The sequence below is a fragment of the Lepus europaeus genome, chromosome 6 (genome assembly GCF_033115175.1).
Source record: "Lepus europaeus isolate LE1 chromosome 6, mLepTim1.pri, whole genome shotgun sequence".
NCBI lineage: Eukaryota > Metazoa > Chordata > Mammalia > Lagomorpha > Leporidae > Lepus > Lepus europaeus.
In genome coordinates, this window is record NC_084832.1 from 87074068 (window position 1) to 87087194 (window position 13127).

The 13127-nt window shown below is 53.4% G+C and overlaps 1 protein-coding gene across 1 annotated transcript; it reads right to left on the reverse strand.

Annotated features, from left to right (window-relative positions):
- Positions 1-7166: 7166 nt before the first annotated feature.
- On the reverse strand, positions 7167-11962 carry GJB2 (gap junction protein beta 2). Its single transcript, XM_062195401.1, has 2 exons — positions 11827-11962; positions 7167-8449 (listed from the first exon to the last, which is right to left on the reverse strand). The coding sequence occupies exon 2, from the start codon at positions 8425-8427 to the stop codon at positions 7747-7749; it is 681 nt and encodes a 226-aa protein (XP_062051385.1). The 5' UTR covers positions 8428-8449; positions 11827-11962; the 3' UTR covers positions 7167-7746.
- Between the last annotated feature and the right edge of the window lie 1165 nt (positions 11963-13127).

Genomic DNA, 13127 nt, shown 5'->3' on the forward strand with positions numbered 1-13127 from the left:
GGAAGTTATGGGAGGGGGAAGCCATTGTAATCCATAAGCTGTATACTGGAAATTTATATTCATTAAATAAAAGTTAAAAAAAAAACAAAATATAGAGAATTAAAACCAAATAAAGTTGAATCTTTATAGAACTGTCATATTAATATTGATGACCATGTTTAAAAACATGGAATTTTCCCTCTTTGTGTATGAAGGCTGAGTAAGAAAAAAATCTGACTCAATGCCATTTATGGTCCTGAAAAGATTTCAAAATCCAAGTGACAGCATGGAGAAAACCAAGGGAAAGCCTCAATAAGGACTTTGTAAAAAGTCACTGATGCCGGCACTGCGGCTCACTTGGCTAATCCTCCGCCTGCGGTCCTGGTACCCCGGGTTCTAGTCCTGGTTGGGGCGCCGGATTCTGTCCCAGTTGCCCCTCTTCCAGGCCAGCTCTCTGCTGTGGCCCGGGAGTGCAGTGGAGGATGGCCCAAGTGCTTGGGCCCTGCACCCCATGGGAGACCAGGAGAAGCACCTGGTTCCTGGCTTCGGATCAGCGCAGCACTGGCCTTAGCGGCCATTTGTGGGGTGAACCAACGGAAGGAAGACCTTTCTCTCTGTCTCTCTCTCTCTCTCACTGTCTAACTCTGCCTGTCCGAAAAAAAAAGTCACTGATGATAACCATGAGATTATGGAAGCTTGAGAGTGTTGGACTTAGCTTGCTTGTTGCACAGTTTATAAGAAATGACCTATGTTTGTGTGGGCTTTGTTTTTAACTCTTTACGGTTGTTCTCACAAAACCACAGTGACTAGTTATCTACAAACTGGCTACAAACCCCAGAACAGTGAAAATGCTGGCACTTCATGGAGCATTCAGGGTGCAGCTTTTTAGCCCGGCAAGTTCAAGGCGCTAACTGGTGGCTTCCCAGTTCCTGGGCTAGAATGAGACCCTGCAGTGACTCCTTACAGACAGCAGGTGGTAGAAGAGAGAGGCGTTACACCTTATGGTGCGTTCTAGGTTTGAACAATGATTTTTGAGAAACATTGTAGCCGGTTACACAAACAAGTGGCAGAAAGAAAGTAGTTGGTTAAGTTATTTAGCTTTTCAACGACACCGAAATGGCCAAAGCCTCCAGTCTTTTCCTGCCATCGTTCATGATCTAGCGTTCAGGAAGCTGTTCTGAAGCCTTCCTTGCCTTGGCCGCTTGGCCTTTGGAGCTTCTGTCCTATCCAGCCTGCTGCGCCCTGCCCTGCTGTGAGAAATCACTGCCTCCAACGCACCTGCCGTCTGCTGTGTGACCTCCTTTCACATCGTTGCACTCGCCGGAGGCGTGTAGGATCCCAGCACATGTGTTTTTTTAAATGGCTCATGAAACCGTAGACACACTTAGATATTTGTGCCAAACATTTAACCATATCTGCCATGATCTCCTTAGTATTAAAATGGAAGCTTGCAACCCAGATGTGGCAAAGTCCTTAAAACTCCGAACTCAGATCGTGTGAGTACAAGACGTGCCTGGGTGGCGTTCCTTGATCAATATTTGTGTTGGCTTACATGACCCCAGAGAAAGCATGCTCATTGAGCTGATGGGTGCCACGAAGCTGGGAGGAACTGCTAATAAACTGCACACAGAGTTCACAGAGAGCTGGGCGAGCCGGAAGGATGAGCCACGGCCAGCAAGAGGAGACAGAAAGGAAAGCCTGGCGTTTAGATTAGAAACAGCTACTAGGGGCCAACGCTGTGGTGTACTGGGTTAATCCTCTGCCTGTGGTGCCGGCATCCCATATGGGCACCGGTTCTAGTCTGGGTTGCTCCTCTTCCAGTCCAGCTCTCTGCTGTGGCCTGGGTAAGCAGTGGAAGATGGCCCAAGTACTTGGGCTCCTGCACCCATGTGGGAGACCAGGAAGAAGCACCTGGCTCCTGGTTTTGGATCGGCACAGCTCCGGCCATTGCGGCCATTTGGGGAGTGAACCAACAGAAGGAAGACCTTTCTTTCTGTCTCTCCCTCTCACTGTCTGTGACTCTACCTGTCAAGTAAATAAATAATAAAATCTTAAAAAAAAGAAGAAGAAGAAGAAACAGCTACTGGATGTGTGCTGTCCAGGACAAGTCTGTAGGAGGTACATCCCAGGGAGGGTGGGAGACCACGTCCGTATCCCTCATGGAGGGGCAGGTGAAGTAACTCATAACTCAGTCAATCTCTGGAATATGGTGCATCACTCAGAGACCATGCATCTGTACATACAGATCTGGGAAACATCCAAGAAGCTATCATGGAAAAAGAGACATAAACATGCAAGCTATATATATACACATATATATGAGTGTGTGTATGTAAGCACAGGTGACTGGTGATGGAGCTATGTTCTGATCAGTCCAGTGTGCATTGAAAATACTCTCAGTGGAAAACAGGAAATTGGATCCACCCAAGCTATCACGCCTCCCGGCCCAGCCACACAGAAAACTGCAGAGGGTAGCTGCGTCCATGCATGGCCGTGGGGCTGCCTGGGAGTGGTGATTGGTGCCCAGCATGGCTCGAGATGGGAGAGAACCAGAGCAGCCTCCACCGTGCAGTGTCCGCTGCGTGTGTGTCTTTCTGGCACCGCGGTCCAGTCAGAGAGTTCCAAGTCGGATCATTGCTGGCCGGGGGCTGTGTGTACACGGGCATTCAGAAAGTTCATGGAAAATAGAATCCCATGATAGATTGATCTGGGTCCCAAATGATTTTGAAATCTGCTTGTAGTTTTCCCGTAATACCTTTTTTCCGTGACATTGCTGATGACCCCTCTTATGTGCAACTGTGTGGGAACAGACTGCAAGGAACTACATTGTGATGTGAGCCTGGGTATTTCTGATGGGAGTGGAATGAGGCTTTCCCTTCTGACCTTGTCTCCCTGCGTGTCATTTACCTTGCAATGAGAATGCACTGATAGATTCACCCGAGCACTACACAAATTGCTCTGGTTGCCTTGTCTTTTCCAAATGGTGGAGCAGTTAAGATACCAAGCCACACTGGACAGTGGAGCAGAAATGCCGAATCCACAACCTTGACCCTGTGCGGCATCCCACGGTGATGCCACACTGGGCCCCAATCTCTCCCTCACAGCTCACAGATGCGCTAATGAATGGGTGGGTGCCTGGCATGGTTATCACTGCTCAGCCATCAGAGCGCTATTCTTTGTTAGGGAAGCAGAGGATAGCTGATACGTAGCTTGTACCTAGCAAGCAGGTGCACAGTGGTTGCTCAGGGTCTACTGAGTGCCTGAAGAACCTGCAAGGGAAGGCGAAGCAGTGCAGATGGAGCCAGAGGTCTGGGGTGAACTCGGATCTGCTCTCAGCTTTTCAAAGGATGCTCAGTTGGAAAACGGACTAACTCTGGGTCCAGCGGAGGACAGTGCAAAGGCTGGGGAGAAGGTGCCAGAAAAAAGCACATCTCAGCCGGCACTGTGGCTCAACAGGCTAATCCTCCGCCTTGCGGCGCTGGCACACCGGGTTCTAGTCCCGGTCGGGGTGCCGGATTCTGTCCCGGTTGCCCCTCTTCCAGGCCAGCTCTCTGCTATGGCCCGGAGTGCAGTGGAGGATGGCCCAAGTGCTTGGGCCCTGCACCCCATGGGCGACCAGGAGAAGCACCTGACTCCTGGCTTCAGATCAGCGCGGTGCGCCAGCCGCAGTGCGCTGGCCGTGGCGGCCATTGGAGGGTGAACCAATGGCAAAGCAAAGGAAGACCTTTCTCTCTGTCTCCCTCTCTCTCTCACTGTCCACTCTGCCTGTCAAAAGTAAAAAAAAAATAAAAATTAAAAAAAATTTTAAAAAAAGCACATCTCAGCACACACCAGGGCGCTTCGAACCTTGTGTGGAGGAGGGAATGGAAAACAAGTGGATTCTGGTGCCACAGGCTTGAGTCCATGCATAGCTTCTTCATACTTTGCACTTTCTGTGAATATTTTGAAAACTCCTCTATGCATTGCTTTCAAAGATTTTTTTTTTTTACACCAAAATAACCTTAACTTCCAATTCAATGCTTCACAAACTTTTTGAAATCCGCTTGTGACAAATTCAGTGGCCTTCAAGGTTTGTGCCATCTGTACCAGTCCCCACTCTTTGGCCCGTGTCTCCCCTTCTGTATTCAGAGCATACGGGTGAGGTTTTTTTTTTTTTTCAGATTTATTTTATTTATTTGAAAGACAGAGTTACAGAGAAAGGTAGAGACACAGAGAGAGGTCTTCCATCTGCTGGTTCACTTCCCAAATGGCTGCAAGGGCCAAAGCTGCGCCGATTCAAAGCCAGGAGCCAGGAGCTTCTTTTGGGTCTCCCACATGGGTACAGGGGCCCAAGGACTTGGGCTATCTTCTACTGCTTTCCCAAGCCATAGCAGAAAGATCGGAAGTGGATCAGCTGGGACTAGAACCGGCGCCCATATAGGATGCTGGCGCTTCAGGTCAGGGCTTTAACCCACTGCTCCACAGTGCCGGCCCCATTGGGTGAGGTCTTGTCAGTGCTCGTCGGATATTTTTTAGCTGACTGCTGAGTCAGGGACAGTGATGAGGGGCAGCTCAGGTCTCAGGCCCCTGCAGAACATTCCAGATCCCCCTGAGTGGACTTGACTCATTCATGTCAACTGCCATCCAACTAATTTTTTTTTCAATTGTTTTTTATTTGAGAGGCAGAGAGAAAGAGAGAGAGAGAGAGCCCTCCCATTGCTGGTATGCTTCCCCAGTAACTGCAATCACTGGGACTGGGCTGGGCTGAAACTGGGAGCTGGGAATGCAATCCAGGTCTCCCATGTGGGTGGCAGGGACCCAGTTACACCTGCTGCCTTCCAGGGTCTTCATTAATAGGAAGCTAGGGTCAAGGGTCAAAGCTGGGAATTAACCCAGTTAATCCGATGTGGGATATGGGTGTCTTAAACCTCTAAACACCAGCTCCTGCCACCCATCTTTAACAGGTGCACAGCTATGATGAGTTGTTGGAGACCACGTTTTCCAGTTTGCCACCAGGCATTGTGCAGGCACAGTGAGCAGCAGCTGGGCTGTATCCACGGCTCCTAAACCGCCTGTTCCAGAGACCCAGCCGGTGGGAGGCCCTGCTGAGTTGCCTGCTGTTCACCTTGTGCCAGCTTCCAGTGGATGAGCTGGGAGGCAGGCTCTTGTTCTCGTTTGCAGCTGTAATTTTCAGGCATGCAGTCAGAGCCCTCGGTCAGTGGTTAAAAGTGCTCGGGAGCAGCCTGTAATTATTTTTGCCCTGTATTTTAATACCTTAGAGTAATAATCTTCATAGTTTGTAAGAACACATGCAGCTATTTAAAAAACCAGTGTGTTATTTTCACAGGCTGTGTGCAGGATGCCTTGGGAAGTGGGTGGCAGCCACTGCTCCTTTGCTACTATGGGTAAAAGTGGAAGTGAGTTTTGGTTTTTTGAAATCCATTTAAAAAGCATGTGGCCTTCGGTTCCATTATTGGTGTGTAAAATGCTTCGAAACCCTCGGATGTAAATCTTGTACCCTGGGCACAGAGCCGATGGTGGCTGTGTCTGGGCAGGCTGCTGCACGGGGCTGGGCGGGCCACGGAGTCTAACCTGGCAGGTGTATTCCCCGTGGAAGGGGTACTGAGGAATAAAAAGGAGGTTCACAAAAAGACCAGCTTTGGGGCCACACTAATAGACATAAAGTCCTATTGAACAGACCATAGGGCTTTTCCTAAAACATTTTAGAGTGCCAGCTCTTAGGGGCCACACTGGGCACGTCACCACAGCTCAGCATTCCTTGAGCTCTGTCTCCTGTCAGCATCCTATGCTCCTCTTGGGCCTCAGTCCGTCAAAAACCTGTCAGAGGTGAGCATGGGGCTGGGCAGAAATAATCTTTCTTTCTCCCTTCCCTGCCGATCTTTCTGGCGACAGAGACTTCCCTATAACTGGGGTGGAATGGCAGACAGACAGACAGATAGCCTGTTAACACACCCATTGAGTGTTGGAAAAATATGGATGCAAAAATGGCTATAGATGAAATTAAAGCTTGCCATTCATTCTGTTAAAAATGTATCAGATTTTACATAGTTACCATGGGAATTATATTTTAATATCTGAAATGATATTTGAGACGTTTCAAAATTATGTTACCTATGTAACGAAAGTGCGTATTTACTATCACAAAATGGGTTTACCATGCTATTATTCTCGGCAACAGGAAAACTCTTATCCTCATGCAGGTATGCAGAGTATCATTTTTGGAAATGCTGTCAAGCCTAGCAGTGATGTTAGGGTTCATTTCGAACTGCTAGCTATTGAAACTCTAGCTGTATTTTTTCAAATGTCTGCTAGTTCTATTTTGTAAAAGATTTATTCATTTATTTGAAAGTCAGAGTTACACAGAGGGGAAGAGACAGAAACAGAGAGCTCTTCCATCTGCTGGTTCACTTCCCAAATGGCTACAGTGGCCAGGGCTAGGCCAGGCTGAAGCCAGGAGCCAGGAGATTCATCTAGATCTTCCACCTGGGTGGTGGGGCCCAAGGACTTTTGGGTCATCCTCCGCTGCTTTCCCAGGTGCATTAGGAGGGAGCTGGATGGGAAGTGGAGCAGCTGGGTCTCAAACCAGTGCCCATATGTGATGCTGGCACTGCAGGCAGCAGCTTTACCCAAAACGCCCCAGCACTGGTCCCCAGTGGTTCTATTTTCATTAAGAAATTGTATGCCAAAGAGGGAAGCAAACAAAGCTTTGGTGCAGACAAAACTCATGTTTAATCAGCAGAACGTGGAGCCCTGCCTTTCCCTCACTTCTTTCAGAACTCCCCATCACGTTTTGTTCTGCGCCCCGGTACCAGTGTGTCAGTCAGGGCCCTTTGCATGGGGTCCCTTCTGCTGCTGGCCACTGTGCACACCTGTAATAGAAAAGGCAAACGTTGGGAGGGAGGGAGGGGTCTTCAGCCAGCCTGTCGCTGGTGCTCGGTGGTACACCTGGTCGGTATTTATTAGCAAACTTACACTGGAGGTTTTGACACGAGGCTCTCTGCCATCTCAAGAGATTGCCAAGAACTTTCAGCCCGGCTCACACGAGGCCGCTGCCATGGGGTGGCCTCCACTTGCCACCAGGAACACAGCAGGCGGCAGTGTGGGACGATGGTGTCTCATTACACATCACTCGCGCACCCCAATCTGAACCTTTGCAACAGGAGAAACACAGAATGGTTTCCTGGATATCTTTAGAACCAAGGAAACTATTTTATTTTAAAGTTTTCATTAAAAAAAAAAAAGTGAAACAGAGTTGGAAGCATTGGGTAGGCAACGTTGTCTATAGCCAGAGACTAAAACTTAGAAAGCAAGGCAAAGAACCAAGATTCTCTATGTGGGGCTTTATCTCGGGGAAAGCAGGTGCCAAGGGAGACCCTCGGGCTTCCTCAGCAGCCTCTTTCCAACCGGGTCTTTCTTCCCTTTTCCTCAGAGACGGAGAAGCAGCCGCCAACATCCTTGGCGCAACACAAGAGTGTTCCTCCTACAAAGCACCCCTATCAACGGGGGGTCTCATTGGAACTAACTCGGTGACAAGTCTGTAACAGACAGGGAGCCAGACCTCGGCTGGGAAGCCTTTAGCACAGCAGCACTGCTGAGGTGGCCGGAGTCGACCGGGAGGCTACAGGGATTGCCAGTGGTTGCTTTTGAGATCAGAATCTTTGTCTCGGGGACACGCTGCTGACTGAAACTTGACAGCTAAGCACAGGTTGCCTCACCCTTCCGTGCTGTCATCTTTTTATCTAAGGCCCCTCCCACTCCCCTGCCGTGTTATGCTGGCTTTTTGGATTTTCCGGAACAATATCTGATCAGCAGATAGCACAGTTCGGTGACATTGAGCAGGATGCAAATTCCGGACACGGCGATCATGAAGACGGTGAAGACCGTCTTCTCCGTGGGCCTGGACACAAAGCAGTCCACCGTGTTGGGGCACGGCCAGGCATTGCACTTCACCAGGCGCTGCATGGAGAAGCCGTTGTACATGATGTAAAAGACGTACATGAAGACGGCCTCAAAAATGACGCGGAAGAAGATGCTACTAGTGTAGGTCCACCACAGTGAGCCTTCGATGCGCACCTTCTGGCTTTTGATCTCCTCGATGTCCTTGAACTCGTTCTTGATCTCCCCCTTCATGAACTTCCTCTTCTTCTCGTGTCTCCGGTAGGCCACGTGCATGGCCACCAGCAGCGCCGGCGTGGACACGAAGATGAGCTGCAGGGCCCAGAGCCGGATGTGCGAGATGGGGAAGTAGTGGTCGTAGCACACGTTCTTGCAGCCGGGCTGGAGGGTGTTGCAGATGAAGTCGGCTTGCTCGTCTCCCCACACCTCCTTGGCGGCCACAACGAGGATCATGATGCGAAAGATGAAGAGGACGGTGAGCCAGATCTTCCCGATGCTGGTGGAGTGCTTGTTGACTCCGCCCAGGATGGTCTGCAGCGTGCTCCAATCCATCCTCCCCTCTGCGCGGTGGGCACTGGAAAAGACCAAGGGACACGACACAGGAGCCATGAGTCGGGGCAGAATCGGGGCGGTTCCTCTGTGCTGGTGGGAGGTGAGTGCTGTGCAACCTCTTCCTGGGCAAATACCAACTCTTACGCAAGCGCCCCCGAAACGGCGAAAGCAAAACCAGGTTAGTTCGCAGGCAGGATGAGAGGGCTAATTCCCAAACCGTCCTGAACATGTCTGTCTGTGTTTTCTAGTTAAAGAGCAGCTTGTTCGCCCACTCCTTCAGAATCTCCTAAAAATCGGGGGTGCAGCCAAGTACTTGTTACAGCGTAAGGACACTCGCTAGTTTTGAGCGAGCCCACTGATGACGCTGCACGTACTCCTTGCATCTCTGACTCCACGCAAACATTCAGCGGGCCCACTTACCTGTAGCTCCAAGTTTTGGACTATTCCCGGGGGACTGACACTAACTCAGGGTAACACTGACCATTTATTTATTATTTATTTGAAAGCTGGTGTTATATAAATGGAGAGAGAGAGAGAGACAGAGAGAGACAGAGAGAGACAGAGAGACACAAACACACAGAGAGATCCATCTTCTATTGGCTGGTTCACTCCTCAAATGACTTCAATGACAAGGGCTGAGCCAAGACAAAGCTAGGAGCCAGGAGCTTCTTCCAGATCTACCACATGGGTGCAGGGGCCCAAGCACTTGGGCTGTCTTCCTTTGCTTTCCCAGGCCATTAGCAGGTAGCTGGGTGGGAAGTGGTGCAGCTGGGACTCAAACTGGTACCCATATGAAAGGCTGGCACTGCAGGCGCTGGCTTTACCCATCATGCCACAGCGCCAGCGCCCCTAACCTTGCCTTTAAAGTCGAGCAGCCAGGCATAAGTGAGTCACAAAGTGAATAAGCCATTTGTAGGAGTCTACCTAATCCAGTGTTAGCAGTGAAATGGTTGTTAGCCAGGGGTAAGTTGACATTTGAGCTCCCCAGTTTAAACTCCACAATGAGCCATGCTTCCTTCTTCTACGGGAGAAGCTGGTGAGGAGTGGTTGCTGGGGAAAAAGCCGTCCGCTGTGGGTTTTCTGTATACACTTTGTACACAGGTAGGTGGTCCCAACTGTCATGTCGGGAGTTGGTTAGTATTCAGAGTATTTGTTTCAGTAAGTATTGCCATGTGCCTTATTTATTTATTTATTACAGTGGCTAAGGTTTTAACTTCTAAATCTTTTTTTTAAAAAGAGATATAGTTCAACTCAGGGACTCGCCAGTTCCCTGCCCAACAAGGTGCCCTCCCTGTATTGGAGTTGAGAGGCGAAGCATGCAGGGGCCCCGCCCTCTGGGTCTTGCACGTCTTCTCTAAGGTGGGTGTGCAGGGGCCCCAGCAGCTCTTCCAGGAGCCAGCAGCCTAAATGCCAGGAGGCGAACTGCCCTCATTGATTCATAGTTGACACCGGTCTGTCACAATCAGCCCCTCTTCTGAAGGCGATTCCACCCCTCCACAATCTTGATGAGTCATCTGTTTTCCACCGCTTTTGAGCCGCAGTGAATCCTTCTCGGTCTTAAAAGCATCCTCCTCTCTTGTCGGGCAAGTCGCATCCTGTTTCCGGCTGGACTCAGACTCAGAATGAGTGTCTTTCATTACCCACCACGGCTGCTGTGGGGCGCCAAGGTCTGGCTGAGCCACCCCACCCCCACCCTGCGCCACCTTGGGTAGAAGAGGCAGGAGAGACACAGACTTCTGCACCATGTAACCATGTCCAGCTTGGAAGAGAGAAGCATCATTGGACAATCAATGGGCTAGCTGGGGTTCAGCCCTGACCTATTTACATAAATCCAGGCTGTCTGGGAGGCCATCAGTGAGCCAGTTGTCCAGCTTGCAAGTCCCCTAGCTCGGGACAGTCCCGCCCTACCGCAGATCCACCAAAGCAGCGACAATCAGACTTTGGCAAGTCCGTCTTGCGGAATCAGACCTTCCAGTTCTTCACTGGAAGTCACCAAGGGGAAAACAGGACAGGCAGGGACATAAGCCTCAATATACTTGGCCAAAAACACCGGCGTGGGGGTGGGGCTTATGCTTTTACCCTGCATCCATGACACCTCGTGCAGGCCCCACGCCCTTCAAAATAAGCCCCGCATGCATTTTCCATAGTGTGAGATCTGCAGCTCGCTACCTGTTGCACAGCTCCTTTGAGCGACAGCAGGAAACTAAAGCGTGACCCCCAGCGGGATGCGCTAACAGGCTGGGCAGATCTGCCCGAGCTGCCCTCCCCTCTTCCCAACCCTGAGCCTTCACATGCAAGCTCCTCAGAGGTCCAGCCAGCCTGCAAAGCGCCTGGAGCAGGGCCGGGTAGCTGAGTTCGTTCAGTTCTTCACGGGGTCAATCACGGGCTTCCAGAAAAGGCAGAGTTCCTTACCCCTGAACTCACCCCTCGGGGGCCTGGTGGTGGGCCTTGATCAGCTCCCCCCACCTTTCTCGAAAGGCTGACTGAGCACCAGTTTCAAAAGACTCAAAGGGCAAATGCCGTCCCAGGACAGCCCCGGTCAGCGGTCAGAGGCCAGTTCTCTGCACGCAGGTGAACGTCCCGGCCCATTGTCCTCAGGCGGGCCGCCCTGCAGGGCCACCGTCTCCTGCGGCACCAGATTCTCAGCCGCGCACGGCAGTCACCCACCTGGGACCTAAAAGCTTTCCTTCCAGCTGCGAACGCTCTTGGCGAGTTTCGGGGAAAGAGGAGCGGCCGAGCTCCGGGCCAGGCCGGGGGCTCCGGTGTCCCTGTCCCGCGTCGCCTGCGCCCCCGCCCCAGCCCAAGGGGCCGCTCTCGGGGGACTAAAGGTCACTTCCCTCCAGAGCAGGTTTCCTGCATCGCAAACGAAACCCAGGGCTCTTTCTAAGCTTTCGGTTAATTTAAAACTTTTCGGGGCTGCAAATAACGCAGCTGGTCGGCCGTGGGACAAGTCCTCCGAGGCAATGTCACAGGCTGTCGCCTTTCGACTGCTCGCGGCGGGACGAGTCCTGTTCCTCCCGCCCCGAGGCGCAAAACGCCCAGGTTCCGCGCCGCCTGTGTGCCTTGCGCGCCCGCCAAGCTCTCGGCTTCCCTCCCCCACCGAGCCCCCTCGGGCCCCCGATTCCCGCCCCAGAAGTTCGTCCCAGCCACTCGCCAGACCTCCCCCACCCCCGCCCAGGTCGGCGGCGGCGACGGCCCTTCCGGACCGCCAGGGGTCCCGGGCATTCGGGTCCAGTCCTCCGAGAATGCCTGGCGCGGCCCCAGTTTCCCCGGGACCCCCTCGTGGTTCCCGGGTCTGTCCCCGCGCCACGGCTCCTTCGCCCGGGCTTTCCTGGGCGTTTCGAGTCGGGCCCCGGGCTTCCTGCTGCGCGACCCTGGCGCGGAGCCTGGCAGCCTCACCTGTGTCGGGAAGAAGCGTGCGGCGCGGCCGGGAGGCGAGGGGTGTCGGGCGGCGGCTGGGGTGCTCCCGCGGGTCGGGGCCGGGTGCCGCCGACGGGCTCCGAGTCGGAGAGCGGAGCGCGCCGGGCGCTGCGGTCTTGAGCACCTGTCCCCGCCGCGGCGCCTTTTAACCGCGCCCTACACCCCGCCTCTGCCTGCCGGGGAGTGGGAAAGTTACGGAGGGGGCGGCTCCTCCTCTCGGCCGCCCCCAGCGCCGCAGGCGGGGCGCGCCCGGCCTCCCCGGCCCCGGACCTTCCCGGCCCCACGAGCCCTCGAACTCCTTAGCGCCCCCCGAGGTCCTCGCGAGCCCGAGGTCCCCGCGAGAACCCTAGGGCGGCCCGGGACGGAGCGCGCGGAGGCTGAGCGTCTGCACCCTGCGCGCACCCGGAGCGGGGTGCTCAGCTAGCTCCTTGTCTTGGGGCTTGTGGACTGGGGAGGTGGTGGTGGTAGTTGAAGGATGATGGCTGCCTTGGTTGTTCTTTCTACTCCGACTATTTCAAAAGTCCTAGTGCATTGGAAGCTCGGCTTTATTTATTTATTTATTTATTTATTTAAATAGGCGTTGGGGCAGTGGAGGAACTTTCTGTGCAGGCCTCGAGGGCTCTCGCGGAAGGCGCCTTGTGGGCTCGGGACGGGCGAGGAGAGGCAGCCACTGCTGCTCCCCTCACAGCCTCCCTCGCCAGCCAGAGCAGAGCAGAGGCTTCCCGACTTCCCCATCCGACCCGACCGCTTCCAACAGGGTGCCGGGGGCTTAGCCCGGGGGCGGAGGGGAGGGCGGGTCTCGCTCCTGCCCCCGACGTGGCTGGCCCTGCCTGCTCCCTCGTCCACGCACAGCTGGGAACTTGCAAGAAGCCTTGCTCAATTGGTGTGTGTGTGTGTGTGTGTGTGTTGGGGGGGCTTTATTCAGAAAGGAAAGGGCGTGAGTGAGACGTGCTGGCCCCCTTGCGCCAGGGGCGCACACACCGTTCGTTTCCTTCTCGCTCTGCTAGGCTGCGCCCAGGACCGGGAGGTCTCAGTGCGCACCTTTGGTTAGGTGATTCGCCGTTCTGGGTGGGGCAAGAGACGGGAGGTGGACAATCGCAGAGCCATCGGATGCGACCGGCTGCATCTGGGGACGTGGTGTCCGGCCTCCTCCCGCCTAGGGGTCGGCTCCGGGATTCCTGCAGAAGGGGCCGGCGCCCAGATGCGGGCTGTGAGCCCCAGGTCAGTGTGGTGTTCTGCGAAGAGGATGACTCACCCTGACGGGGCAGGTCTGGCCCGAG